The sequence below is a fragment of the Phalacrocorax carbo genome, chromosome 6 (genome assembly GCF_963921805.1).
Source record: "Phalacrocorax carbo chromosome 6, bPhaCar2.1, whole genome shotgun sequence".
NCBI lineage: Eukaryota > Metazoa > Chordata > Aves > Suliformes > Phalacrocoracidae > Phalacrocorax > Phalacrocorax carbo.
This window is the reverse complement of record NC_087518.1, coordinates 12,415,674-12,442,851: the sequence shown is the minus strand read 5'-3', so window position 1 is coordinate 12,442,851 and position 27,178 is coordinate 12,415,674. Positions and strand designations below refer to the sequence as shown.

The 27,178-nt window shown below is 45.3% G+C and overlaps 4 protein-coding genes across 4 annotated transcripts in view; 2 read left to right on the top strand and 2 right to left on the bottom strand.

Annotated features, from left to right (window-relative positions):
- The window catches only part of KLF15 (KLF transcription factor 15), a 46,746-nt gene extending 37,078 nt beyond the window's left edge, over positions 1-9,668 (bottom strand). Inside the window, exons 1-2 of the mRNA XM_064453723.1 lie at positions 9,438-9,668; positions 9,231-9,333 (exon numbers count right to left, since the gene is read on the bottom strand). Coding sequence (XP_064309793.1) covers positions 9,231-9,333; positions 9,438-9,512 — 178 coding nt within the window. The 5' untranslated portion in view covers positions 9,513-9,668. The remainder of the gene's footprint in view (positions 1-9,230; positions 9,334-9,437) is intronic.
- Positions 1-27,178, top strand: part of TMEM43 (transmembrane protein 43) — a 481,635-nt gene that overhangs the window by 316,350 nt on the left and 138,107 nt on the right. The window lies entirely within an intron of this gene.
- CFAP100 (cilia and flagella associated protein 100) lies at positions 850-13,088 on the top strand. The gene is made up of 14 exons (XM_064453727.1): positions 850-919; positions 1,276-1,382; positions 2,771-2,963; positions 3,595-3,662; positions 4,325-4,488; positions 5,110-5,190; positions 5,792-5,970; positions 6,049-6,211; positions 7,777-7,825; positions 8,380-8,531; positions 9,338-9,473; positions 9,952-10,154; positions 11,697-11,790; positions 12,779-13,088. The coding sequence occupies exons 1-14, from the start codon at positions 853-855 to the stop codon at positions 12,890-12,892; spliced, it is 1,770 nt and encodes a 589-aa protein (XP_064309797.1). The 5' UTR covers positions 850-852; the 3' UTR covers positions 12,893-13,088.
- On the bottom strand, positions 13,431-25,853 carry ZXDC (ZXD family zinc finger C). The gene is made up of 10 exons (XM_064453722.1): positions 24,746-25,853; positions 24,069-24,221; positions 23,034-23,112; positions 22,788-22,918; positions 21,799-21,969; positions 20,563-21,248; positions 19,748-19,832; positions 17,782-17,954; positions 16,731-16,832; positions 13,431-15,669 (listed from the first exon to the last, which is right to left on the bottom strand). The coding sequence occupies exons 1-10, from the start codon at positions 25,836-25,838 to the stop codon at positions 15,583-15,585; spliced, it is 2,760 nt and encodes a 919-aa protein (XP_064309792.1). The 5' UTR covers positions 25,839-25,853; the 3' UTR covers positions 13,431-15,582.

Here is a 27,178-nt window from a genome sequence, read left to right as displayed (position 1 = left end):
TTAGCTCAAAATACATAGAAACTGGAGGCTGTTCAGAGCAAAAAAAAAAAAACAGATGCTCTAAATAGCCTTAAAAGTAGTGCAAGTGGAAGAGGATATTTTCTGCTGTGTCTTATACCAGTGCAGATCAGAAACGGTCCCAGCAGCAGAATTGCATCAGTTGAACTAATACCTCACTGGGACCCAGCTTGCTGCCTTTGTTGATTAGAGGATAACTCTAACAATGGCCTGTCTGTTCTTTGTGAGATCGTTACAGTTATGCCTTTTCCCCTAGGACCCATAGCAAAGACGACAAAAAGAGACTGGATTCAAAGAAACAAAAACCTAACCTTCAACAGTTTGCCAGCCTCAAATTAAACACGACAGAGTTCCCTACAGCATGTCTGTGCTTTCCAGCAATCGTTCAGCCTTATCACAAGAAACCCACAGTGCTGAAGCAATTACTGGTAAGAGCTTTAGGGATCAAAAATGTTGCTTGTGAACCAGCAATAGAAGGATGAAAAATAATGTGTGTGGATCAGAACTGGAGATGTGGGTGGAACAAGAGGCAAGGGACTTGAGTTGCTTGTTATCTCCAAATTATTTTGTCTTTGCTTTCCCATCAGTGTGTAAGGAGAACTTGGTTTTACACAGCTTTCATATAAGCCAGGGATGACCATCTCCTTTTTGGGGTCAGAACACAAATATTTTCCAGTTTACTGAAGCTATTTGTTAATTCCTACAGACACAAAAGTCTCAGTGGTTAAAGCCCAGAAAGCCCCTAGGCCCATCACTGCTGTAAAAACTGCGTCAGTTACTGGCAGGTCCCTGCTGATTGATTTGTTTATGGTTTTCCTTGGACCAGGGTCAAAGATGTCATCTCCACATACAGAATCAACATCTTCCAAACCTGGAATGGAAACCCAGCTTGTGCTGTCAGGTGAGGTCACAAAGCTCCGGCACCTTTTCATTGTTAGGTCAAAGGAGAGGCCTGGATTCAGACTCTTGTGCCCATGATCGGATGAAACAGGTAAATCAGATCCAGACTCGCAAAAATCCCTGGTTGAAATCCTGAGTTGATCAGCAGATACGGTAAAGTGCCATAAACCATACAGAGGTCTCAGTTATATCACTGGCTTCTTATAAGCCCTATCCAGTTCCCCATTCTTGATTCAGCGTCATAAAACATCTCCAGCTGTGAGCACAGCTGCCCACCCTTCAGGCATGATGCAGCAGAGTGCGTTTGCGCTGGGTCCTGATATTCTTCCTTGTGTCTTCCACATCCATTTTTTTCAGTAAGCCCAGAAGAGGATGAAGAAAACCCAGTGAAAAATCCATTTACAATTCCTCCAGATGTTGATATCTTCTCAATAAGGGACAAGGAAAGAAAAAAGGCTAAGGCGGTACGTATACATGCTTTAGGCCAATGTACATACAAGCAGTTCACTAGGGCAGGAAACCAACCAACATGACACCAAAATTCAGTGCATACAAACAATAGCTGCCAAATTCAGCTGAGATTCCCCCAGATCAGCTTCAAGTCCACTGAAGTCCATGATGAAAGATGAACTTTACCAAGAGCAGCTCTGAGCACAGGCTTGCTGGTTGCTAGTGTAAAATCTGGATATTGCCACTTTGTTTTCTTACTTCAAGGTAGATTTACCATTCACTCCTGTTCCTGGAGAAGATATCTGCCAAGGCAGTTAGCATGGAGTTCTACATAAAATTTTAGTGCAAGATCTCTTGCTTTCCACTTCAACAGGCTTGGCTTTATGTTTGGGAAGCTGTATTCCAATGTTTGATGTGGCCTCCTTCTGAACTGCCAATGAAATGAATGCCTAGGAAGAAGGATGACATGGGTTTCATGCTTTAGGTTTCTCTCCATAAGAGGGAATTGCAACCCACCAGACCAGAGAGCGGGGTCTCAGGAATGTCTCTTTCTTCCTTATTTCTGCAGAGGACTTTCCTTAGGGCATGCAATCCAAAGCAGGGTGGGAAGTCATGGAGAGGTTGTCACTCCTCTGAGAGGTCAGATTGTTGCATGTGGTTGCAGAAGTCAGGCAGTAGTGTGGAAGGAAGAGGTCTTTCTTTCTAAATCACAAAGGGAGGTCTCCAAACAAGCTTAAGCAAGCCTCCTCACCTCACATTCATGACTGATAGTCTGGTTTTAGCTTGGGTTGAAGGTCACTATGTAAGTACGGGGAACGGCTTAAGAAAAAGTTCACTAAGGATGTCTGCTGAGTGATGTCCTCAGCCTAACCCATGCCCAAACTGTGCAAAAAGCAATGAATTATGCGTCAGCCCGTGTGAAAGCACTGAGCATGAAGAACCTTTTACCCTCCAGAAAGGTCTGGCATGGGTTTGAATAGATCCTCTCAATCTGAACTTGAGGGTTTACATGCCTTTGTGAAAGTGGACCGAGTTGGTATTGAGTGTGAGCTATCCTGTCGTTCCCTTTTACTAGGGGACTTGAAGGATGAATCTCTGAAAATTTCCATTCTCTCCCAGGAATAATCCAGGAAGGAAAAATGAGGACACTGAGTAGGTACAAACAGGCACAGCTGGTGGCTAGATGCGGAATACAAATCAACAAACTTATAAGAACAAATGCTAAGAAAAGAAGTGTTTCAGTTGCCTCAGGAAAGAGTAACACTGGGATTAGTCAGATAAACCAGGCAAACATGCATCAGCAGTGTATCAGTAGCCTGCAAATTTCTAAACTGTGAATAATCATTCAACCACAGCAAACAAAGCACATAATCAAACTGTCCACATAACTGACTTCTCATAGGAACGTGAGAGGATGAAGACCATGAAAATCCATGAGAAAATTACTTACTCCACTAAAATAAAAGCAAGGCAAAAGGGGTTCAGGGAAGCTCTGCAAAAGGAGGAAGAAGAGGAGGGCAGAAAACAGGCAACAAATGAAGAGAGACTGAAAACTCTTCAGGAGAGTCTTTCATGGAAGATATCCATTAAAGAAGGTAGGGAACAGGTTTTGTAGTGGTGCAGCTCAGCTGGGTAAAAGCCTACAGTAAAAATCAAAGAGGGGATGGGAGTAGCAGTTAGCTCTAGATGACTTTGGTGAGCTCTTGCAGACACAACAGTTACATGCTGCATCTTGCCAACCTCTGTGCAGCTGGGGCATCTCCATCTCATGCATTACATGTGGAGCATGTATCACCCCCACCACAGTAGCCTGGATTCCACCAGCCTCTGCAGTAGCTGTGAGCTCTGGGAATCAGCTTGGAGTCAGCTGAGAGTTTGCAGGACCTTGTGACATGCAGACATTTCTACTAAGCTGACCTCAAATTGGATTTTAGTGGCTGTGGGCCCAAATTTTCTGCCTCTGACATGAGGGGTAGCTTTGCCATTAATGTCTAGAGGACATTGACCTTTGTAAGGACCATATTCTCCACTCCATTCTACCTGGTTTTACTCCACAAAAGCCCATATGAAACTGATCCTAAACAACGTCAAAACTACAATAAAATAATCAGTATTGCTGGCTCCAGTGCCATCACATCCATGCTCACGGCAGCCTCCATATTCACTGTGTTTTGCCTTGGCCATATTTCCCCCTCTAGTCTGACCAACTTTATCTCCTCATTTCAGATTACCCATTAGAAAAGCAGGCCTTCCGTGACTACATAAATGACAGAAGAGAGATATTTTTACTTGAGGTACTTGGCTTTAGGAATGTTACTTTCTGTTCCTTTAATTATTCTTCCCTGTGTTACTTGTTTTTTTTCTCCCTGAGATCCATTGCCTGGAGGTCAAACCAAGGAGGCACACATCAGACCTCATGAACTGATTGCCCAAGTCCTGTGTTAAAGACACCCATAGTCTACAGCCCAGCAATTCCCAACCAAGAAAGAAAGGAACATACGCCATTCACACCATGCAGTAGCATCCATGCAACTATTTAATTTGTTTGATTATGACCTTTTGGCTCCTGCTGAATTCCTGCAGAATTACAGCTGGGAGTGATTCTGAACTCAAAATAAGGGAGCCGTGATGGAATATCCCCATTATTCACCTCTGTTATTGTGCTGTAACACAACTGAATCAATTTTTATCAGCCAGGAGTTAATGCAGTGCTGGGACTTCTGAATTCTGTCTTTAATTTCACTGCTTATTTGCTATGTTACTTTTGAAATATCTCCTGGCCTCTATGTACCTAGTTTGCACTAAGACACTTACTCCTTACCCTCTCTGCCAACAACTATAAGGTAATAAGATTATTACCTTATAGCAGTTATATATAACAAAACCAAAGCTAAGCCAATATACCTCCAAAATCAATGAACCGATGTGACTCTCTTGCCTTTTGGGTTCATTTCAGTATGCCATGGCAGTAAAGCGAGATGAGATTCAAAGGATGGAGACCATAGCAAAGAATGAGGAAAGCAAGCTGGAAAAGGCTGAATACTACCTGGAGCAGGATTCTGCCATGTTTGATGAGTTCCTGAAGGAGAACCATAAAAACTCTGTTCAAGCTCTGAAGATGTAATGAAAGTTGAGGGAACTACCCATGAACTCTTCTGTGCTGGACACAGGAGGTCTTTTGCTTGACCTTCCTGCAGCTTTTTGGCTAGCAAATGCTCTATGTCTGAGGTTGCCCAGAGTTACAGTCCTGGTGGCACTTTCTCCCCACACACTCAATGAAAGAGAGGAAGAACAATAGCTGGGGAATACCCTCACTGCAAAAGCCCTTGATTTGGCTGCAGCAAGGAACCTGCTGTTGGCCCCACCACTTTGATTCTTCTCACAACACCCTTATGAGAGGGAGATGCTTCTGTCCAATGCCTCACAGCAGGAACAGTCCCCTAAGTGAAGCAGTTGAGCACTTTGGCCCATTACAGGTACCACAAGGGCTGAGCAATTGATGCTCAGAAGCAGCCAAATTAGGGAGGTCTTAAACATGGAAGCATCACTGGGACCCCATACTCTCTTTGCCAAGACAAGCAGGGCCTTCAGGCTGGAGCCAGGCATCACCAGGGATACATCTATAAGAGATTTCTAGTGGTCGCCCACACACACCTTTTTCTCTGTTTTATATGCAACTCAATTCACTACTCAGTCACTGCTAATTTGTTTCATGGCTTATGTTTATGCATTCTTCCCTAGTGCTGAAAAAGAAACTGCAGCAAAGACAAAGAAAATAAGGGAGATCCAGACAATCACTTCCCAAATAGAGAACCTCCAAAGGTAATGGTTGCACACTACTCCTGCCTAGCCTTTACAGCCCCTACAGTGCTATACCCTCGCAGCCCTCAGGGAAAAAGGGAATCGGGGAAAAAGATTTCTAAAATTGTTCAATTTTGAGAGTCAAAATGCTTTTTGTTTTCCAGGTTCTGGCTTTGCTTCTAAAACAACTCAACTAGTTTTTTAATTATATTTTTTAAAGTATAAATAATCCAAAACCAAAATTAAATGCCTAGTCTCGATTAAAAACTAAACAAAACTAAGTAATGCATTTTAATTGTGATCTGGGGAAAGATGAAAAAAAAATCCCATTATGAGCTGAGCTGGCAAGATTTCTCATTCATTTTCAAGTAAAGATTGCCAAATTAGCAAGCCCAGTGCCACAGTAAGGGTCTGGCCACAGAGATGTGACCAGACAGCTTCCACATGAGGAACCACAGAGGGCACGCAAGGCAGGCTCCCATTTGTCTTTGCATGTCCACAAAGACATGCGCTCTCTTTTTCCCTTCTCTGGGTGAAGCCAAATATCAAGCATTAGAAAGAACCTATTCAAACAGGGGCTTTCCTCCCTGCTAACAAACTTTGTCCACTTCTTTCAACCCAGTGATATATCCAGATTCAAGAATACTCTGCAGGAGTACAAGATGTACAGGGACTTCCTCTATCAACTATCTCCAAAAGAGTGGCAGGAGGAACACGGAAAAAAGCACACAAAGGAAAAGGATATGAAAACAGCATCCAAAGCTAAGGAAGAAGGTGCCTCACCTCCCACCACAGAGCAGGGTGAGTGCCAGGGAAGAGCTGCCCACTCCTCTCTGGGACAACCCCACGCTCTAAGTGTCCATTTCTTCTTTTCTCCAGGCCACAGTCTGACGGCCAGGACAAACACTGCCAGTCCCTATAGTACCAGTTATATACATGTGCCAGGTTCCCTGCTGTCTTCAAAAAGTTTGGATTTCAGGTCGTTACATGAGATCAGGCCACAGCTCAAAAAATTCCTGAAGCCTCTATCAACAAGACAACTGTAAGTACAAGACAATGCAAACAACAGACTGTAGAAAGTACTAGTACTGTAGAAAGTACTGTAGAAAGCACTCAGCTGACTAGGACTCAGTACAGAGGAAACCTTCGCTGTGAGCATACTGAGATCTGGGTCTTACTGGAACAAATCAAAATATCAGTAGAAAGCCATTAGTTGCGCAAGTCATTACCTATGTACCTACTCCAACAGAGCTCCATCCTCAAATCCTCTGCTGAGAGCCTTGCCCAAAGAATTTGGGCCTTGAGGTACCCGCAGGAGGAATCGCATCTTGGGTATTTGTCCTGGAGCAAAGCTTCTCTGTGGCCTATTTGTGGCTGAGATACTGGTTCCCTCTGTTGGTCACAGCCTCCATGCAAATAGCTGCCTGTTGTTTTGCCATTAATGAAGGTCCAAGGTCACTGTAGACCCACATTGCATTGACTGTCTACTTTCAGTAAGAGCTGTCAGACAGTATATGCTGGGATGCAGGCAGAGTGATACTGCTGTAATGTAGGCAGGGATGGCCTGAGAAGAAGAAGGGTGGGTGGGAGTATGAGACAAGTATGACTGCTCCAGCTCCTTGAGGCAAAGAAAGTAATTGCATGGAAAAGCAAAGTGTAAGTGGCTAGTGAGTCTCCTAAGACCAAAAAACCTGGCTATCAATAGTTTGAAGTAAGTCATTGCTTGCAGGGCCATTTTCTCTGCCTCCACTCAGAGCATTGCAGGTGCCAGGTTCTCCCAAGCAGGGCTGCCATGTGCCACCTGTCACGAAGCCACTGCAATTACTGGGCTGCTACCACATGGCAGAAACAATGAGGACACAAGTGGGGCTGACACTAAGATGATACAAATGCAGATTTTTCACCCCTCCATGGTACAGGGTGACATGTGCAAGTGAAGGTGATGAGCAGATTCTGCTGCTGACATCAGTCAGGCACCTCTTGCTTTGCTCTTCCAGCTCTTGCACTGGCTCGTCCCTGGGGCAGAGCAGCGAAGAAAGAGGCTGCACTGCTGATTAATGGTAGGAGGCTGTGCAGGGGAAGAAGTACTTAACACCCTTCTCCCAGGGCAGGTAAAAACTGGAGACATCCATGGTGGCTACACCATGTTGTTTAGGAGCAGTATCACATCCCACACAGAACACAAGGCTTTCTCTACACTTGCTGTGCTGCTGCCTGAGCCTTTTTAATATGGCTCTGACATCTGCCTTCTCATTGCCCAAAAGCCAAAGCCTCCCATTGAGTTTAGATGCATTTGGCTCAACACCCTCTGTGTCATGACGCTCATGCGTCATGTCCCAACCCTGCTGGCCAGCAGAGCCCAGAGCAACTCAAAAGGCAGCTTGCTTGTGGTCAGACATAGCTCACACGCTGTATGTTTGTGTGACCCCTCACTCCTACTGACCCCCAAATAGCCCACAGCCACAGGGGACCAAATGTGTGAATGTGGAAAGGACTGCTCAGGGGCAAACAGCAACAGCAAACAACAACAGTGTTCATAATTCACTAACAAGGTGGGCTTTGAGCTATCATTTCTCTAAGGGCCTGATACACAAAATGCTTTTCCAGAAGTTCACTGGAGGATGCAGAAAGTGAAAGCTGTTCGGACGAAGATGAGGTCAGAAGTCTCATGTTGAAATATTTACAATTTCTGTTTGTCCTGTGTCATTTATTGATGTTATTAATTTCTGTCACCTTCTAACCATTCATTATGGTATTGAGGAGTTACTGTAGCCACTAATTATAAACGTATGTTTATACATTCATAAACGTTCATGTTTTAGCAACACATATTATAAATACCTTTGTTTAACTTTCCTCCTCCACTTCCCAAAAACCTACCATCAAAGCTTGCTTGCCATCCCCCAACAAGATATGACATCATATAATGCTAGATTTTGAAATTAGTGAAGTTATTGTTTTAGGTCTGAAATTGAAGTTTTCCCCCGGATGTTTGCACCACATTTTATTCCCCAAAATGCAACATGTTTTAGGGGTGAGCTGCTGAGGCAGCATAAAGCTACGCACATGGCAGGGAGGTGGACAGTCACGGACCTCTCTAGTTAGGAGAGCATTTGAACAGCAGGGCTGGTGCAGACTAACCTCCATGTAGTTCAACAGCAAAGAAGCTAGAGGAGGACTAAAACTCATCATGTGTGTTTTCCACTCCAGGAGCCTGAGTTGTATTTTACTGATCCCCAACAACTGCTGTCTATTTTCGCGGAGATGGAGGAAGAGAACTTGTCCTTCATCCAGAATTCCCAGGAGACTGAGGAATGTTTGGACAAAGTCCAACACACTTTCATCACCACACATGAAAGCATGTAAGTGTGAGCCCGCAAGCGGTGGGAAGCGGTCCCTGTGACCCAGCTTTCAAACATAAGTGACGCCCTCTCTCCCCCGCTAGCACCTTGCCGTCAGGCTGCATGCTGCAGACCACACATAATGCTGTTCACGCAGCACACAAGAGAGTCTCTTTCGCATACCTTAGAGCCCAGCTGCAGTCCATCCAACTCACCATCTTGTGGGCTCCTAGGAAAGTGTCCCATTTATGTCATTTAGGAGATGGGACTTGAGCTTGGGACTCAAGGCACAGGCTGGGGAACTGATGCATTTAGCATCCTGGAGTGGACGTAAGCCAGAAGTACTGTGTAACTCTCAGAAAGAAAGATCAAAGGACGAAACAAGGCATGTCCTGGAGTGATCCAGACCAGCACTTCTTCCAACTCAATGCAAATCCTTCCTAGAGGAAGCCAGCAGGGAACCTGAGTGTGATTGCAATATAGTATTTCAACGGCAGATAGACACACATATTCCCATTTAAAGTGTAGCTTATCCCCTTGTGAAAGTTTGTAAAGGTAATCTACTTCCCCCATTAACTCATTAAAAAATCTTGGATGTTTAGCTATGCTACTTCTCCCTCCCCCCACCAGCACAGGAACCGCTAATCCAGAAAAACCACAAGCTCCCTCTGGTCTCAGAGCTGTGGGTGCAAGGTCCCCAGCAATGGCATGAAGTGTTACCTCCATCTGCCGGCAGCAGGAGGGACGGTCCCAGGCTGGAAAGCAGCAGAGTCGTCATGTGTTTCAGAGATGCCCTTTCAAAATACCTCCTTTCTCTTCTGGCCTAGGGAAAAGAAGTTAGCAGAGCTGAAACAGCAGATACTCACCCTCAAATCCTCCATCGCCAAGGAAGAAGAGAAAGTAGCAGATCTCAAACTTAAAGTTCACCTCTTTTCTTCTGAAGAAAACAAAGCTGATGACCAGGTACATCCTGCGATCACGGCAAGGGGGGTTAGCATGCATATAAACGGTTCCTCTCACCAGCTGTACGCACCCTGGGGAAAAAAAAAACCAACAGATAGTGGGTTGCACTGGGGAGGGATCAACATTGTTTGTTTCTCAGCAATGGAGCTATAATAAGGGCAGTTTGGGGGCACTGCTGAGGCAGCAAATGTGTCTGCTCTATGCAGCTGCTACGAGGTGGGAGGAGGGCTTGCAGAAGCAACCACGCAGCTGCAACCTGTCCCCGGCCACAGCAAAGCTGGGAAGTTAAGACCAAGCGAAGAATGGCTCCATACAGCCATCTATCCCAGGCACTGGTGCTAAGCAAACTGGGGAACAAGAAACTGAGTCTTGTTGAGGGAACTACAGTGTACTGATTTCCTTTGCTTTTGGAGGAGTGTTGTGGTTCCACTGGGCAGAACTCAGCTGTGCCTCTCACCGTATCTCCTCTCATCTCTAGGACAAAATGCTTAGAAGCCTGAACAAGAAGGTGCTGGAAGTCTATTGCCACTGCACTGGAGAAAATGAGACAAACCTGCAGACAGTGCAGATGCTAATGGTGATAGAAAAACAGCTCAGTGATTTACTGGACAACCTGGAGAGAATCCCACCAGCAAAGATAGAACAGGCTGAGAAAGCCAAAAAAAAGGAACAGAGGATAAGGTAAGACAAGACCCTCTTCTGGAAATGGGGCCTCTATTTTTAAATGTTGACAGCCAAAATGAAAGCCACTGAAAGAGCCAAATTTGTCAGATCAACTCAGGAAGCTGTAACAGCAATCTGAAAGCCATGTGACCATTCCATCCCATTTTACTTTGGTAAGGGTTTCGCGTTCATAGTACTTGCATCTCCCGCTCAGCGAGCAGCAGCCAACAGTTACCTTAGAAAAGACCTGGAAGCTACATTAGAAAAGGGCAAAATCTGGAAGAATAAAAAACTAACCAAACAAAAAAAAAAACCAAAACCAGATTAAATTATGAGAATAATCATTTTAAGAGGACAATCTGCAGTAACAATATTTAAACTGATTAAATAGAAAATTACGCCTCTGTAGTTACTGAACACTCAAAGTCTGACACGCCCTGATATTTTGTCAGGCTTCAATAGATACATAAGTGCATTTGCCAGCAATGCCAGCCTTTAAATGTTTCTTCTACAAAACTCTTAAGTTTCACTTGTATTATTAAATTAAAGAGTAGCTAATTAACACACAGTTACACACATGAAATTTCCCTTCACAAATAGCAAAGATGCAGCTGGACAGCTGATTGCATCTGGCCATCCTCACGTGAATCAGATCCAGCAGAGGAAAAAAAAAATGCAAGTGTGAGGATTTAAAGCCAGAACAGTGACATTTCCCTCTTAGTTAGTCTCTTTCTCTGCATCTTTCTTCACCTGTGTAGCAGAAAGGGTGTGATGCTTCTTCCTGACATCCTGTGAATGGTTTTGCACTCTTAACTTACAAAAGAAATGAGACACACATTTATTCTACTCTGGGAATGGACGAGAATAATTCAGGAAGGAATCTAACCCCCCCAAATAAAAAGCAGAACCAACCAAACACAAAAAACCTTCAAAGAGCATTTAAACTTTTCTCAAAGATCAAAAGATGAAGAATTCACTTCCTCTCCACTGCAGTGTTCCGTAGCTAGAGCCCATTTCTGTTCCAGCACTTCATTTCTATGGGGAATTGGAGCCAGTTAACAGTATTGGCCTCCACTGTCCCCATTTAGGCAAAGTGTAGCTCCATGGATGTAAAACCCTCCTACTCACAGCTGCACGTTACAGACTTGGCTGTGCTCGTGAGGACTTAAGGCACAATAAGCATCTTTCACCCACAAAGCTGGTGAGCACACTGGTGTCAACTGTAGGGCGTAAGTCACCTGCTGAAGGTGGTACAGAGCACGTCTGTGACAGAGAACAACCATCTGACATCTCTATTTGCAAAGCTTGACATGCCTTTTCCACCCCTCACTCCAGAAAGAGTAGGATCAACTGCAGCAAGTGTTTTCCTCTCACCACCTTCACAGCAACAAACTCCAGCATCGGCTATACCCAAACCTCTTTGCTCTAGTGGTCTTACACTGTTAGATGTTAAGATGTAATGTGAGATGTGGTATGAGGTGTTGATGCTGTGTGTCAAAAGCATATTCGATGTAGCTGCGCCACACATTTAACCCATCCTTTATTTGCTCCCTTCAAAAGACTCAGAGAGGAAAAGCTGAGACAGCAGAAGCAGCAGGAGGAAGAAAGATTGCAAAGGACCCTGGAAAAATCGCAGGCAACTATAAAAAAGCCAGTAAGTGCAGTAATACATAGGAACACCTCGTCTCAACAGCCCACTTCAGAGAAGCAGGGGGTACTTGAACATCAAGTGTTTAAAGGAAGAATGTTACATGGGGCCTCCATAGCTGCGTGGGGAAGGCACCCATACTCAAGTGTAGCCCGATGTACAGGACTGACGTAACTCAAGCAACTGCTGGGAAGCCAGTTATACTGCGAGTTATTCCAGCTCAGTGTCCCTCCACCATCATCCTCCTGTCCTTCTGTCCTGGTCACATGGCCCCCTCCATTACTTGTAATTTTTTTCTGTAAGCTCATTTCAACTTGTTAACTTGGCAGTATTAAAAAAAGCATGAAAAGCAGCGAATGAGGAACTGGGCTGCAGCAAGACACTCCTGACAGCCGCAGCCAGGCCCTAGATCAGCTCAGCCGTACCGTCAAACCATACCTTTTTTGGCATGTTCCACATTACGCCAAACTGAGCTTTGGCCCTCAGGAGGCACAGTGAGGAGCGTCAGGCCACAGCTCCTGCTGCATGTCTCACAGGTCAACATGACGGTGAGGACACCCCAGCTCTCAGTCACACCCCAAGCTAGTGACAGCATGGGCGATTGAGAACAGGCGCCATGAGTCCCTGCCCCATTACTCAAGATAAAAGAAGAAGGTTCTGCAGGCTCCCTCAGACATTTCTTTGGACTTCCAGCTTCCCTTCCTCCTGAGATAGTACAAATAAAACTTTAGTCAGGAACCAGTTGCAGGTGCAATAGTATGTAGTAGAAGCTGAAGCACAAGCACACACGTGGCCTCCAGGTGCTTCACACTCGTTTTCTAATAGAAAAAAACACACTTAATAGACACACTGAAACCTGCCTAGAAACCAGACAACAAGGGGCCATGACCCCTCACAAGAGGAGAGCCTGGCAGCGTGAAGCAGCTCTGACTGTGTGGTTCAGACACACCACTGCAACGCGGCACTGATGCACGCCCCTCTTCTTCCTCTGCAGAGTGGCAGCAGGCTGGTGTTCCGTTCCAACCCACCTGCCAGGAAGGAGAAGAGAAAGCAGAGCCAAGAACAAAGGGATAAGGAGAAAGAAGAACAACTCTATTATTTCACTTGACAGCACAGCCTTAACCACAGTATGTAGGGCTGATACTGCTCCAGAAAGTTTTTCATAGATCTACATTCTGTTAAGATTAACAGAACTCTTTTTCCCTAAGAGGCCAGGGAAAGTTGCTGTGTCAGGCAGGCCCCTTTTCCCCCTTATTAGTCTTTTGCCTAAGAAAATACATTAAAATGCTCTCATTCTCTTCTCAGGCTCCTGCTAGTGACAATGCTTTTCTCATTCAGTTTTTGATGCAAATAGCACTATCCCTCCAAACCTGATTAGTGAGATCTATCGCAGTTCTGGGTAACAATCTTTGCCAATGCACAACTAAGCCAGGCACCTGCCAGACATTTATGATCACAAATCTGTTGAAGGACTATAAAAAATGACTATCCTTTAATCCGAAGGATGGGTTTCGTTATAGACTCCACCCCACTACTGTGGAGAAGATGCAAGCAAAGGAAAAATACAAGCTCTGCAGCAAGCACGCTGCTAACAATTAGCTTCACATCAGATACAGCCACACAAAGAACACCACCCAGTGACAAACTGACCATAAAAAAAAGCTTTATTAACCCTTTTGCACCAGCAGTTCTTCAGGTATCCATTGCCAGCAATGGAGTTCAAGCCAAGTGATCCAATTTTCGGCCCCAAGAGTTTAGCACTTTACATTCACTTACAAAGCTGAGTGAGGTACATTTTCAGAAGTAGAAAGATTTGGTTACAAGTCCCATAAAAAGACGGAGTGTTCCTTGGCCATTTTAATAGATTAAGAACTGGTATGGTCCTTGAGAACAGAGTAATGCAGGCATTGGGAGCTCGAGCTGTCTCAGCTTCCAGGGAGACCATGGTGACCACTAGAACAAGACCCCGTAGTCCCTTCAGCACAATTCCTCCTCAACCTTTGTGCCTCTCAGGAGTGGACTCCATGCTGCAGTCACAGCCACCAGGTAGAAGATCTCACCCACCAATTAGGTTGATTTGGAAACCCAACCTGAGAGGGTTAAGAGATTCCCCGGACATAAGCTGTAAACTCAGGATGAGAGGAACAGAGCGACCTCAATGCTCAGTTAAGCTAGAGATAGAAAAATAAAACTGGTTCAACCAGAGGATATAACACTGCCTACAAATCAGGATCTGAAGTTGAATGTAACCTGTATCCTTTTTTTTTCCTCCTCAAGTCTTCAACCAAAAAAAAAAAAAAAGCATTTATCTGGACACATACATAGCTCAAAAGGCACAAGAAGTAAGAGCATTTCTGAATGACCTCATGTGAATTCAACATCAGTATAACTGTAAAATAAATAAATATGTGCAAGATTAGAAAGATCACAACGTTCTCCTGCATGACATGTTATTTTGTAAAAAAAAAAAAATACACATACGTGCATACACACATACCTCATTGAGAATAAAAAACAGTACATACACCCTTTTATCAAACTCCTATACATAATTTTATAGGCATTCAGTACATCACCATAAGAAACATTTAAATTACTACCTTAAAATGTAACCAAAGGCATTTGTTTTTTTCCTATACAACCCTATACTTATTTAGGTGTCTGCAATCCAGATAAGTACAGTACATACAACCTCTCCCCCCGCCCCCAAGAGAAACTGCAGTTTTTCAGTGGGGCAAATCTTCCTAGGTAACAATTCTTTTCCTCTCATAAAATACTCTGACAACTGCATATTCTGTAAACCAGCTGGAAGCTCCATGTGCATGTGACACTCTGGGATATCAAGAATGAACAAGTGTTAACAGTGTTCAATTGAAAAAAAATAAACAAACCCAACCCAAAATGAAAAGGTAGTGGCCAGTTTACAGGTAACTTGGCAGCACTTTATAGATGAGAGAAAATCAAGGTGCTTAAATTTACGTGACGGTCAACATTCCTCCCAAAAAAGGGAACACAAAGATAAAACGAACCTCTCTCGGATGCTGTTGGACTCTCAGCTAATCACTTACAGTGACTACAGTTCTATTGCCGTTTTCTTTTTCAAGTTTTGCTGGAAGAATTCAGCAAAGTATTTGGGAAGCAGGAGCAAGCAAAGGGAGAAACTCAACATGAGCTACAAACTGATTCACAGCTAAGTTAACATTTAGAATCTAGCTTTCTAAAACAAAGATTTTAGAGCATCTCTTTTTCATGGCATAGGAGATTAATTTTGTTACATGTGACACTTTATCCCAGTTTTCTGCCAAAACACAGGGGCCAAAACAATTCTTTTTCTTTTTTTGTGTGTGGAGAACGCAAATTTTAGCTTTTAGTTCCTCGACGCCACTGGCTCCAGCAGGAGACCAACGGACAGAAAGTTTTAACTGTCATAGGCAGGATTATAAATTTGTACTTGTTAGCTGTAGAATACTTGCTTTCCTGTGAAAACAGTAAATATTACCTCAGTTTGAAGTTTAATACAGTACTTCTCCCTGAAACAACACTGTACAGCAGTCTGCCTCAGTCTCTCCAACCACCAGGCAGACAGAGTATCTTACACAGGCACATCAAGTGCGATTTACATTTTTTTAAAATAAAAAATCTTTCATCTGCAACTCTCCTTAGGAAATTGCGAAGAGTGCAACTATACTCCAGTACTCCTAGTTTTCATATTTTCCTTGGAAAAAGACCCACACAGTTATCTTACTCTGTCAAGACATGATTGCCAATTTGTTTTCAAGTAACTGTTCTCAATAATGGTCATTCCAGATCCTGTAAGTTTATTGTGCTTCCAGTGAACTGAGAGTTATCAGAACCTGCATCATCTTCTGCGGAGTTGTGTGGTTCCTGTTAAAGCAAACAGATGGCACGAAGCATTCAGTGCTTTCACCTCTAGATGCTTTTAACGCTTATCAGTAAGATTACCTTAACATTTATCCAAGACTAGAGAAATGCTTTGAATGGTTTAGAGGAAACCCAAAGCTTTCCTACTTTGGGGACCCAAACAGCGCTGCTCTAGTTTTCGTTTGGAGCACTTCAGATGAGCATTACTAATGGAAATAAATTTAAAATCACTATTTGTTTTTCCTCTATTAACTCTCTACCGGGGCCGACGATCCTAGTACTCTTCTTCTATTTCTAGGTTTGTCATAGTAAGGTGCTCCTCTCAAATAAAAAGCTTTATCTTTTATCCAGGAGAAGCACACTTGGTAAGAAATAACTGCGTTGCAGAGTTTACCAAAACCAAAGCCCCATATGGACAAGCCAAAAATGTAGTTTATGTACATGCTAATCATTCACTGCTGCTTGCTTCTCAGCCTCTCCTACTCACTAATACACAGTTTACCAGAACAGCAGATAACAGAACGTTTACACAAGAAGCTACAGGAAGCTTTCTGCATTCGAACAACACTGACCCTCAGTAGTTAACAAGGGCAAGTAGTGAAATGAAAGACTGTAGAACTGAGCAGGCTTTTTAATCTAACTGCCATTCCCAGCTAAGACACTGCTCTGAAATCTAAGCTCAAGATTTTATTTCCCTCATCCCACTCTTCCTGCAGCCTGTTACATTTCAATTCTGATCCTCTTTTCTCAACCCATTTAATATCTGCAGGATGGGATCAGGAAAACAAGGATGGGACACTTCAGTAATAAATGAGTAACATTTAGTTATTCATTACTCAGTTAACAGAGGAAGAAAAACAACCACCTGTGATGTGTCAAAGGTTGGTAACATACGCAAGATAAATCTTGCAGTGCAGCTCTCTGCTTACTGCTTCTTCTAAGTGAAATTAAACTCCCAGAGGAAAACGAAGTATTTTCATTAGGCAGAACACCAGACTGTTCACAGTAAACTCTCTTCCCTCTCAAGCTATGCAATAAAACCCAACAGCTCTGACATGATGTACCTGAAGTATGTGAACAGGTAAATCCACTGTAAGCTGAGAATGTGAAGAGGAGGACTGAGAGCTCAGTTGAAAAGGCAGATCTCCTTCTCCTGGGGAATCGTCCTGTGAATGCAGAAATACAATGCGATTACAAGACCCCCAAGCACCTCAGCGCAATAGGGCAAACTTCACTCAGCCTCACCAGCTTAAAAAAAAAAAATCTGATAAAGCTGCTGCACTGTACTACTAAGGCCTAGATCCACAAAGGTGTGTGGAAAGCTAACTACCACTTAAATCTGAACCTAGCTCAGTGTACAACCTATTACACTATCATAACCAACTCAGAAAATTGGCAAGATCTGAAACGAAAGGAACAGCTCATCTTCCAACAAACAACACTCAGAAGTATGTGACAAGTTCCAGCACGCTGTGTGAAGCTGATACTTAACATAAAAGGTACAAACGTTTACACCCATCAGAAAAATAGGTCAAGGAGGAACTCTGCCCATAGCTTCCTCCATACCGTATGTTGTTAGGAATAAAGTGGAATGAACTTACCCTCCCTCTGGATACGATACAGACACACACCTGGCTAAAACTGTATAACTTGCCATGCCCCAGTAATCAGCCCACATGGATTACTAGGTTTTTTTAGAAAAAAATCTTAAGCTTTATTTCAACAGCGTAGAAGAATAACAGTTTAGGCTGAAACTTCATTTTGCAGGAATCTTTTCATGTCACTAATAATACTTTAATACTGAAGAGTAGTATTAAACCAAAAAAAACCATCTTACCCATTTCTACAATGCATCTGTTTGGGCCCCCAGAAGTTCTATGATTGAACCAGCTCTGTTTTCAGGCATTTCTAGACCTCTGTAAAGCCAGTTTCATATAAACTTCCCAGGAAAGCGCTTCTTGTGGACAAACACCCTAATGGACATGGTACATACTGCAGTTCTCAATATCCCGTCTAGGGGCAGCAGTACCCGAGTTCACAGATAGCCAGATTCTTCCATATATGTGTCAGTTTGGGTAACAGAAGATGAGCATGTTTTTCCTCCTCATCTCTTACCTGAAGAAGCTGAATTTGCACATACTGGGCTCCAGTGGCAGGGTCCCTTATTGTCAGCCCTCCGTTTGGCAGAACTATGTTGCCACCCAGTCGATTGCCAGGGGTGGATGATGAGAAGTTGGTAGGGCTTACTTTACCACCCTTGCTTTTTCTCTGACCAGAGCCAGATGCCCCTAAAAGAGAGCAGTTTTAATATTTAGATGGTCAGAAGAAATTTGGCAAAGTTTCCTGCTAGTATTCTTCAATTTTATGCCATTATACACTACACAGCAAATGCCTGGAACAGTGCAATATAATTAAGTATCATCCAATATCTGCTAAAGGCCAGACAGCAATCAGCTGATGGACTCCAGCTGCTGACAGAGCATCTTTTTACATGAATGCCATTAAAACTACATCACAAACTGCTAAGCTTAGGGCTCATCTCTGTGGTAGCATGGAAATACCAGCTTATTTGTGGAGTTACAGAATGGAATTAGGAAGTAGAACTGCATTTTCTATTTTTAATTTTGCAACTCATTTCCTGAGAAGTCATGTACATAATTTTTCCAAACTGTAAAAAGAGCATAGTGAAGCTCATCTATTTCCAGAAAGATTTCAACGACTGTTAGATAGAAGAAGCTACAGAACTACAACTATCACAACCTTAAGCATTTTTCAGTTTAAAACAAAAGGAACCAGCTGCTTGTATCACAAGCTGAAAACCAAAAAAACTAATCAAAATAAATATAAGGATACAATCCTGTCAGCTGTTTCAGTTTTGTTTTATTTTTTAATTCTAGAGTAAATAAAAGGCTTGAATAACTTCTTTTTAAACACTGAACTTCCCTCTACAGTGTAAAACCAATTAGAATTACAAGACTCTTTAGACCACTTTGAGAAGCACATAATAGCATCAAGGCAACAGCTGGTAAAAAGTGGGACAACTGGGAGTCTTGAGTAGGAACAGAAACAGGAATTTTCTGAGGCCATTTTAGGAGATGTGCAGATTAAACGCAATCATCTTTTTAAACTAATGTCCAAAAGGCACGTTTGATGATACATGCACATGTTTGATAATACAAGCACATTTAGAACTAGCTTCATAAAGCAGTTATCCTTCCTTGTGATGATTCACTGAACCAGACAGAATTTATGCAGGTATGCCTTTTACAAATACAGACATGTGACAGTGCGCAATTCAGAACTAGTCTCTTAGGTCACCTTAAAAACTATCACTTTGATTTTCAGAGATGGAAGGTATTAAGAGACAGCAAGGAAGAACTAAGCTACATATATATCATGTTCCACCCCAGCCCCAAGGGTAGACACAACTCAAACGCCTGAGCTCATGTAAGTCTAGTGAGCCACAGACCACATTTGATCTCACGAAGTAACTGTGTCTAATTCACATCAGGCAGCTTTGAGTCAAACTACTGTCTAAGAGAAAGAGGACACATCTGAAATCACGACCTAAACCTCACCCTGCACAAGAACTCTCTACACAGCTAAAATCTAAGAGAGGGGTTTGAGTATTTCTAGATACCTAAGAAATAAATTCTGTAACACTGCATACACTGAGTGAAACACAGAAGCAAAACAAATCCAGCTGATGTTTTCATTGTACTGAGTAAAAGAACCCACTAGGTAAGACCAAAAGCATAAACAACAGAAAGCAGAGACACCTTAATTTTTTTTGTTATAATAATAAAATAAAAAGCAGATGAAGAGATGGGGGGATAGTGTCTTGCTAACAATCAGGAAACATATGGTGCAGATTTCTTTGTAAACTTACTGTGAATTTGATATTCCACAGAATGTGATTACCCTGGGTAACAGACGGTACACCACATGCATAATTACTTTAACCAGCAATAAACCAGACGGCATGTTTAAGAATGTACTCAGATAGCTGCTCCCATTTCACTGCCAAAACACCTAAATTTAGGGTATTTAGTAAATTTAACAAAAATTAATGGCTTCTCACCTGTGCTGCTCCCATTCCCTTTTTGCTTTCTTTTCTTGGCTAGCTGAATGGCTCTGTAGTCTGTTCTCGCAGACCCACTGCTCTCCTAGTTAAAACAAAAAAAAAGCGCCAAGAGATGCAAAGTTTTTGGATGCAAGAACAAACTTGGACAATGAATGCAGACTAATGAGTTCTCAGCTGCAGTTATCTTTTACACTGCAAACACTGATTTCTAATTTCCCATGCTCTTCTGGTTAGAGTTTCAATAAATTCCCTCTATGTCCTTAATATCTGGAGTTCAACAGAAAAGAAAGTTGGCTCTGTATTTATAAGTGTTCCAATTTTTAATGGGGTAAACATTTACTTTGTAATGTAAATAAACAGTTAAGTCTGAAGTAAGAAGGTAAAGCAGAAAGAGTACTTAAAACAGGAATAAGGACTGAGATGAAAATGTGTCAGTTACTTCCCCAGCCCAAATCTTTCCCTGGAACAAAATGCACGAGACATACTGCATATTCTTGGGTATTCTTATAAATCCCATTTCATCCTCAGACAGATGTCTGCTTATTTTTTAATCCCTTATTTTGAAAGGTTCTCCCTTAACTCTCCCCACCAGAATTCCAGTATTTCTCAAGAGAACTTACCATCACACTGAATCTACTTCTGACAACACACTATTCAACATAACATTCTACATCCTTCATCAAAAAAAGCCAAAACGCATGATCTGCAAAATCTGAGAAAGGTCTCCCTATAAGGTATAAGTAGCAATGGATATCCCCAAAGTCAGGGTGTCTCGGGCATCTAGGGGTAAAATGAATATAGTTACCGCATACCAAAAATGAGCTGCCAGTCACTGTGCCAAGATCCATTTCTTTCTGTGCACTGTAGCTCCCTGGAGGGTTGGAGAAGACAAACTGCGTCACTACTTTGCTGCTCTCTTGTTGCCCAACAACGTCCGAGCTAGGAAGCAAACTCCGTTCAACTTTAGTTGGTGTTAGTAACTCAGGCACATTGGTACCGCCAAGGCTACTAGAAGGAGTCAAAGTAGCTGTGTCGATTGTTAAATTATTGCTGGACGTCAAACCATGCATATCTTGGCTGGAATTCCTCACCGACAGAGATGCTAGCGAACCCAAGGCTTCTGCATTGACAGTCTGTACATCATCCAAATTTAAAGTGCTTTGCTGTAAAACGGTTGCACTGGTTCCCAGCAAAAGAGAACTGTCCAGGCTCTGCGGCATATCACTGCTAGCCACCAGTATCAAGGGATCAACTGCCTGGCTTAAAGAATTGTTACTGACAGGCATGTTTCCTCCGAGCGTTGAGCCCACTGAAGCGACGTCGATCGTGACAATTCCAGAGTTCACTAGCGCCATGTCTGTTGCAATGCCAGAATTGCTACTAGACACGTTGGAGAACAGGGATACGAGGTCTATGTTGCTGAGATCACTCTGTCCCGGACTAGTGAGTTCGCTGCTGGGTGTGAGGGAGCTGGTTGCTTCAAGCTGAGTTAGGAGATCTGGAAGAGAAGGGTTTGGTTGTAAGACAGACCCTTCATCAGACAATAGGGAAGAAAAATATGAATTATCAAAGGAGGAGGGTTAAAACTCTAGATTCTCAGCCTACTAAAACACTTCACAACTTCCCTGAAAGTAAATTTAAAGAAAAGAAGATTACTGAAATAAGTTCACTCCTTTACTGAGAAATTTCAGTTGCAAAAGCACTTGCCAAAAGATAACGCTACGGCAGCCCAGACTAGGTTAGGTTGCAGAGGAGTAGAACAGTGAGCGCAAAAAGAAGTGCTTTTAATCCTTACTCATATTTTACAGATGGCATGGAGAAGGACAAGTGCTACTTCATTCAAAAAAGCTGCAATTTCTCGGTTTCTGACACTCAATTACTGGTCTCACTGAAAATTTTAGTGGGGGAAACCAGCTCCAGCCTCAGTGAAGATTCTGCCATTCATATAGATGGGGCTCAGATTTCAATATCAGTCAATAGACATTTTCCTTAACAAAACATTTCATTTTTCCGTTGTATCCTCCTACAGTTTGAAACAAATACTCTACCTGGGCTGAAGTTATGCTGTTTGACCATGTGCGTCTTCATACTGTGTTTGGAAGTGAACAATTTATTACAGCTCGATACAGGGCAACGAGTCTTTAATGAGTCCACATCCTGAAGGTGTTTTTTGGAGTGAATATACAGACTACTTCGTGCTGAAAATTTTGCACAACAGCCTGCAAGAAGATATACAAGAATTTAAAGTTTCATCCAATTTCAATTGATGTTCATATTTAGTATCTTAACAAAACAAATCAGAGCAGCTCTGCAGAACTCTGTCTGCTATTTTGCAGTGCCTGTGCCTATGTTACGAGAAATCAGAAGAAAGCCAAATACACATTTCCTCATTTTACATCAAGGACCTCTCAGTGGGTAGGCCAGTTCAGCAACCTGATTCTGACAACAAGAAACTCAAGTCATTTAGCGTAATGCACAACCTTTCCTTGCTGTGGCACCTTAAACGTAAACTCTGTGACAACCGCTGGCAAAACCATTAAAAGAAGAAAAAAAATCACCAAGTAGAGCTGCTTTACTTTATGAAGCAGAATATTCCAGATCAGACCCAAAATCTTTGCTCCTGGAGTCCTCATGAAGTGACAGAGGTAGTGCTAAGAAATGCACGGAGCATCAGCGAAGCTCCAGTACAAGCAAAACAGACACCATTCGCATGGCCATCTGCCATCCCAGCAGCAGAGACTACCACAGCACAACCACCGAGCGCTCGAGATGATGTGTCACAGCAGCAAAACATGGCCTTGAAGGTGTTGGACGGAACCACTTCTCACTACTGCTAATGAATCAAGTGAAAAAGCCGAGTGCGGAAACTGAATATCAGAAGCAGGATTTTCCAGAATAAAGCAGCTCTGTTCATGATAAAGAACAAAATGAAGCTAGAGCATGAACTCCTGTTTTCTCCACAATCCATAGAGGCACACGATCTTTAGGCAATATACACACTGACCACCAGTTAATACATGCAAGAGTTGAACAATACCTTCTACTGGACACTCAAATGGTTTTGTACCAAGGTGAGTTATACTGTGGCCTTTCAAGTGTTCTGCTCTTGTGAAGGACTTCCCACAGCCTTCTACTGGGCACATAAATCTCCTGTCATCTTCGTGTTTCCTACAAAGGAAGGAAATTGCCATTGGCATGATTAAATCCACTGCTGCTTAAGTACTGGAAGAAAAACAAACAAGCAGCACGTGACTTTGGAGAGTATAATCAGAAAAAAACCTACCTTTTATGTCTCAGCAGCTTGGACATACTGGTGAAGGACCAGCCACAACCTTCAAAGTCGCAGATAAAAGGCCTCTCACCTTAAGCAAAGAAAGGTTACATTAATAATCTAATACGGAAATACACACTGCTACTAGAAAATCTCAAGAACTGCTTGAATTGATTTAAAACAAGACGACTCAACCACCCTCTCCTGCAATTCACTACAAGTACTGGGATGCCCCTTCCCCACTTCACAAGCTGAGCCTTCGCATCTTTCCCTGTGCATCAGGGAGCACAGAATTATCAATCCATCTCATATTAATCTGAGCTATCTTGAAGGTGCTTCAATAAGCAGTAACAGCATTATTCAAAACAGAAACCCAGATGAGATTTTTTTTTGTTGTTTTCAGGACTTCTGATTATACATTGATTACAGTACAGTGAAGTATGGGAAGTTTGTTTCCATCGCATCCGTGAACTGTCACTTAACAAAAGTGACACTTAAACAAACAAACAAAACCACAAAAAAACCAAAACCAAAATCCACGCTGTAAAGCCATGAAACCAGGAAAACAGAGGTCAGTAGAGAGCATACATAATTGTCTTTAAAACATTAAAAGATTGGATTTCAGCTCAGCAGTTGTCCTTGCAAGTCAGGAGTGCTTGCTTGTGACGAAATTTATCTTCTTGCTGTTCCAACCTTGGTACACACATTTCACATTTCCTGAGAATTTTTTAGTCACTTGTTTTGACGAAGATTAGAATTTGCACAATGTTTTGCACGTTTAGGAGCTCCAGAATAGAGCTGGGATATTTTTTCTGAACAGAGGTCACATGCCAAAGCCACAGCTTTGCACCTCCATAGTTAGTTCACATTTAGCAAGTTCATTCAGTGGTCTCCTACCCCCAGAAGGCCAAGAATCAAAGGCTTTGACTGACTCCAAACAACTCATGTCACCCTCCATGACCTTCAGTTTTTCCGGCAAACCAAAGTCGACTCTCCACATATTATCTTCCATGCACTTCCCCAGGTACAAGTCACCCTCACGAATACCTGTGTGACTCCTCATGTGGATTTTCAGTCGGCAGGCTTTGTCATACTGCTTGTTACAGCCAGGGAAGGAACAGGAGAACTGCTCTTGCTCTCTGAAGTGGGCTCGGTTGTGGGAGAATAATGCACTCACTGTGATAAATGTTCTTTCACAGCCTGGGTAGAGAAGGGAAACAGTACGTCAGCTTGGTACAGAACTGAATCAGGAAAACCGCATTCTTTTCTGCCTCCCAACTTTTAGCGGGGACCTTCACGATCCTCTTTTTTCCAGGATATTACATCCTGGCACACGGGAAAACCAGACTGTGCAATCCTAAACCGCACTGCTCCCTGGGATTACGATTATTTGACCAAAGTGGACAATCAAACCACGTCCAGCCCGGTTTAAGGCACAGCACCGCGGACTTGCGCCGTGACTCGCGGCGTCCCACCACACCAGCACGAGGCCACGCGTAAGCTGGCGGGCGAAGGCGCAGCATCCTCCGCTCCCAACCTCTCCCCGTGGATAAGCGAGGTGGCGAGGAGCGAGGGCCTTCCTCAAGGCTCCGGCGGCGATTTGAGGGGGACGGAGGGGCAGCGGGGAGGAAAAGCGAGCCGAGCCGCAGCACGGACTCCGGACAGAGCTGTTTCTGGAAGGGGAGGGAAGGGAACCAGGCCCCCGGGGCCCGGCGGCGCCTTACCGGGGAAGTCGCAGCGGTAGGGCCGCTCGGGCTCCAGGTGGCTGCGGCGGCGGTGGGCGGCGAGGCGGGCGGCGCTGGGGAAGCGCTGCCCGCACGCCTCGCACTTGTGCGCCGCCTCCTGCTCGTGGGCGCGGCTGTGGGCCCGCAGGTTGTAGACGGTGGTGAAGCGCTTGGTGCAGCCCGGTGCCGCGCAGGCGAAGGGCCGCAGCTTGTCGTGCGAGTGCAGGTGCCGCCGCAGCTTGTAGGCCGTGGCGAAGGACCAGGCGCAGCCCGGCACCGGGCAGCCGAAGGGCCGCGCCGCCGCCCCCGCCGCCCCCCGGCCGTCCTCCCCGCCGCCGCCGTGCGCCGAGAGGCGATGCAGGCGCAGCTGCTGCTTGCGGGGGAAGGCCTCGCCGCAGCGCGGCTCCGGGCAGGCGAAGGCCGGCGGCGAGCGGGGCCGCGGCCCGCCCGGCGGCTCGGCGGGGCTGGCGGCGGGCGGCGGCAGCGGGGCAGGCGGCGGGGCCGCGGTGCCGGCGGCCTGCTCGGCGCCGGGGCCCAGCGTCAGGACGCCGTTCTCGATGCGCACCACCAGGCTCTGGTTGTTGATGGTGATGGTCCCCGAGAAGGAGCCGTCCTCCGCCCCGCCATCGCCATCGCCGGGGGGCAGCGGTGCCGGCGGCGGGGGAGGAGGAGGCGGCGGCGGCGGCGCCGAGCCGGGGGCCTCCTCCGGCGGCTCGGCGGGCGGCGGGCCGGGCTGGGCGCGCCCCGCTTCGCCGCCGCCCGGGCCGGCCTCGGCCGCGCCGCGCACCACGTTGAAGACGAGCAGGAGCCCGTCGTTGTCGGGCGCGGGCCCCGCCGGCGGCGCGCAGGGGCTGGGCGCCGGGCTGGCGCCGGGCTCCGGCTTCTCCTCCACCAGCAGCACCGGGAAGCTCACGTAGAGGCCCGACGCGGCGGTGCTGGCGGCGGAGGAGGAGGAGGCGGCGGCGGTCGCCGGCTCCCAGTCGGGCGGCGGCGGCGGGCGGCGCGCGGCGGCGGGCGGCGCGGCGGGGCCGCCATGTTGGGCGCCGGGCCGGGCCCGGGCCGCCTCCGCGGCGGGCAGCCCCTGCGTTTCCATCTTGGGGGTCCCTGTAGCAGCGGCTGAAACCGGAGCCGCGGGGCGGGGCCGGCGCGGGCCAGCGGGGAAACCCGGAGCGCGGGTGTCGCGGAGCGGGAAGGCGCGGGAGGCGGCGGGGAAACCCGGAGCGCGGAGTTCCGGAGCGGGGCCGGGGCGCCGGCGGGGCTCCTCCGAGCGGGCAGGGCCTGGCCCGGGGCCGCTCGCCCCAGCCCGCCTCCCCTCTCCTGGGGCAAGGCCGTCCTGGTGGCTATCGTACACTAGCGAGCTTCCTACCTTAATTCCGCTCAATGGCCAAAGTGGTGTAGTTGGAATTATTTCCGCGTTCAGGATTATTCTGGTATCTCTCTGTCCCTGATAACAGCAAGGAAGAAGCTGTGCCAAAGCAGAGCAAGTCTAAGCTTGCAGCCACATTTGCAGAGTTGCAACAGGTAAATACATTAGCAAAATATCCTGTGCACCTTCGGTGGAAATATGAAAACAGCATTATGAACCAGCCTCGACCGATGCAAATTTCCTGTCCAGGCATGGCCCTGCCCCTCCATCGCCCAAGGCAGTCAGACTCGCAGAAGACATGGGCCTGGGTGAAGGAGGGCAATAAACAGCACTGTGGTGCTGTGCAGAGGGACCACGCTGCAAAGGAGGGAGGGGGAAAAGGACAAACGATGACAAGAAATATTGAGGGTAGGAAAGAGGATCTCAAAGGGCATGCTGATGCTCAAGTCAGTCCAATCCAGGAAAAAAAAAAACCTACAAATTCAGCTAGTGCATAAAACAGTTTTTTCATTTTGGGCAATGCTTTCTTTGGGAGAATGTCCAGCTGCCTTCTGGCTGTCCAGTACTTAAGGGAAAATTATGCTGTATTGGCCGTAGGAACGACACCAGTCTCCTGCTGTGGGACCGACTAGCAGTCCCGGCAGATGGTGCTGTGATCCTTCTAGTGCTCAACTTATTTCTCCACTGAGCAATTTTGAATCATGGGAGACTGCTGGCCAGGCACACCCAGCTCCAGGGAAGCCGGTACTTCTTGCTACTGAGCTGTAGGTACAGCCAGAGCGCCACTGCACACCTTCACAGCCATCTGTGCAGAGTCTTAAGTCCCTGGGTGCTTAAGCTCAGCCTTCTCTGAAATCTCCCTTACCCCACTGCTGACTGTCACTGGGTGTGGGTCATTGCTGTTCTTGGCTGCCCCTAGCCATCCTGATCTCCCTATGGAGGTCTTTGCAGTACCTTTCTTCATGTTCCTAGGAAAAGAAAGGTCTGCTCAGGAGTTTATTGCTTAACACATCAGTGCATCCCTGGTTGAAGGATGAAGGAAAAAAGGAGAAAAGAAGGAAAAAAAA

Bases quoted from the DNA above. Each gene is read 5' to 3' on its own strand.
- CFAP100 (XM_064453727.1), top strand. From the start codon at position 853: ATGTCATCTCCACATACAGAATCAACATCTTCCAAACCTGGAATGGAA. The intron at 2,964-3,594 runs GTAGGGAACAGG...TCCTCATTTCAG, and splicing joins GAAGATATCCATTAAAGAAG to ATTACCCATTAGAAAAGCAG. The intron at 7,826-8,379 runs GTCAGAAGTCTC...TTTCCACTCCAG, and splicing joins GCTGTTCGGACGAAGATGAG to GAGCCTGAGTTGTATTTTAC.
- ZXDC (XM_064453722.1), bottom strand. From the start codon at position 25,838: ATGGAAACGCAGGGGCTGCCCGCCGCGGAGGCGGCCCGGGCCCGGCCC. The intron at 21,970-22,787 runs GTATTGTTCAAC...ATCTTCTTGCAG, and splicing joins ATTTGAGTGTCCAGTAGAAG to GCTGTTGTGCAAAATTTTCA. The intron at 17,955-19,747 runs GTGAGAAGCCAT...GCTCTCTTTTAG, and splicing joins AGGGAATGGGAGCAGCACAG to GGGCATCTGGCTCTGGTCAG.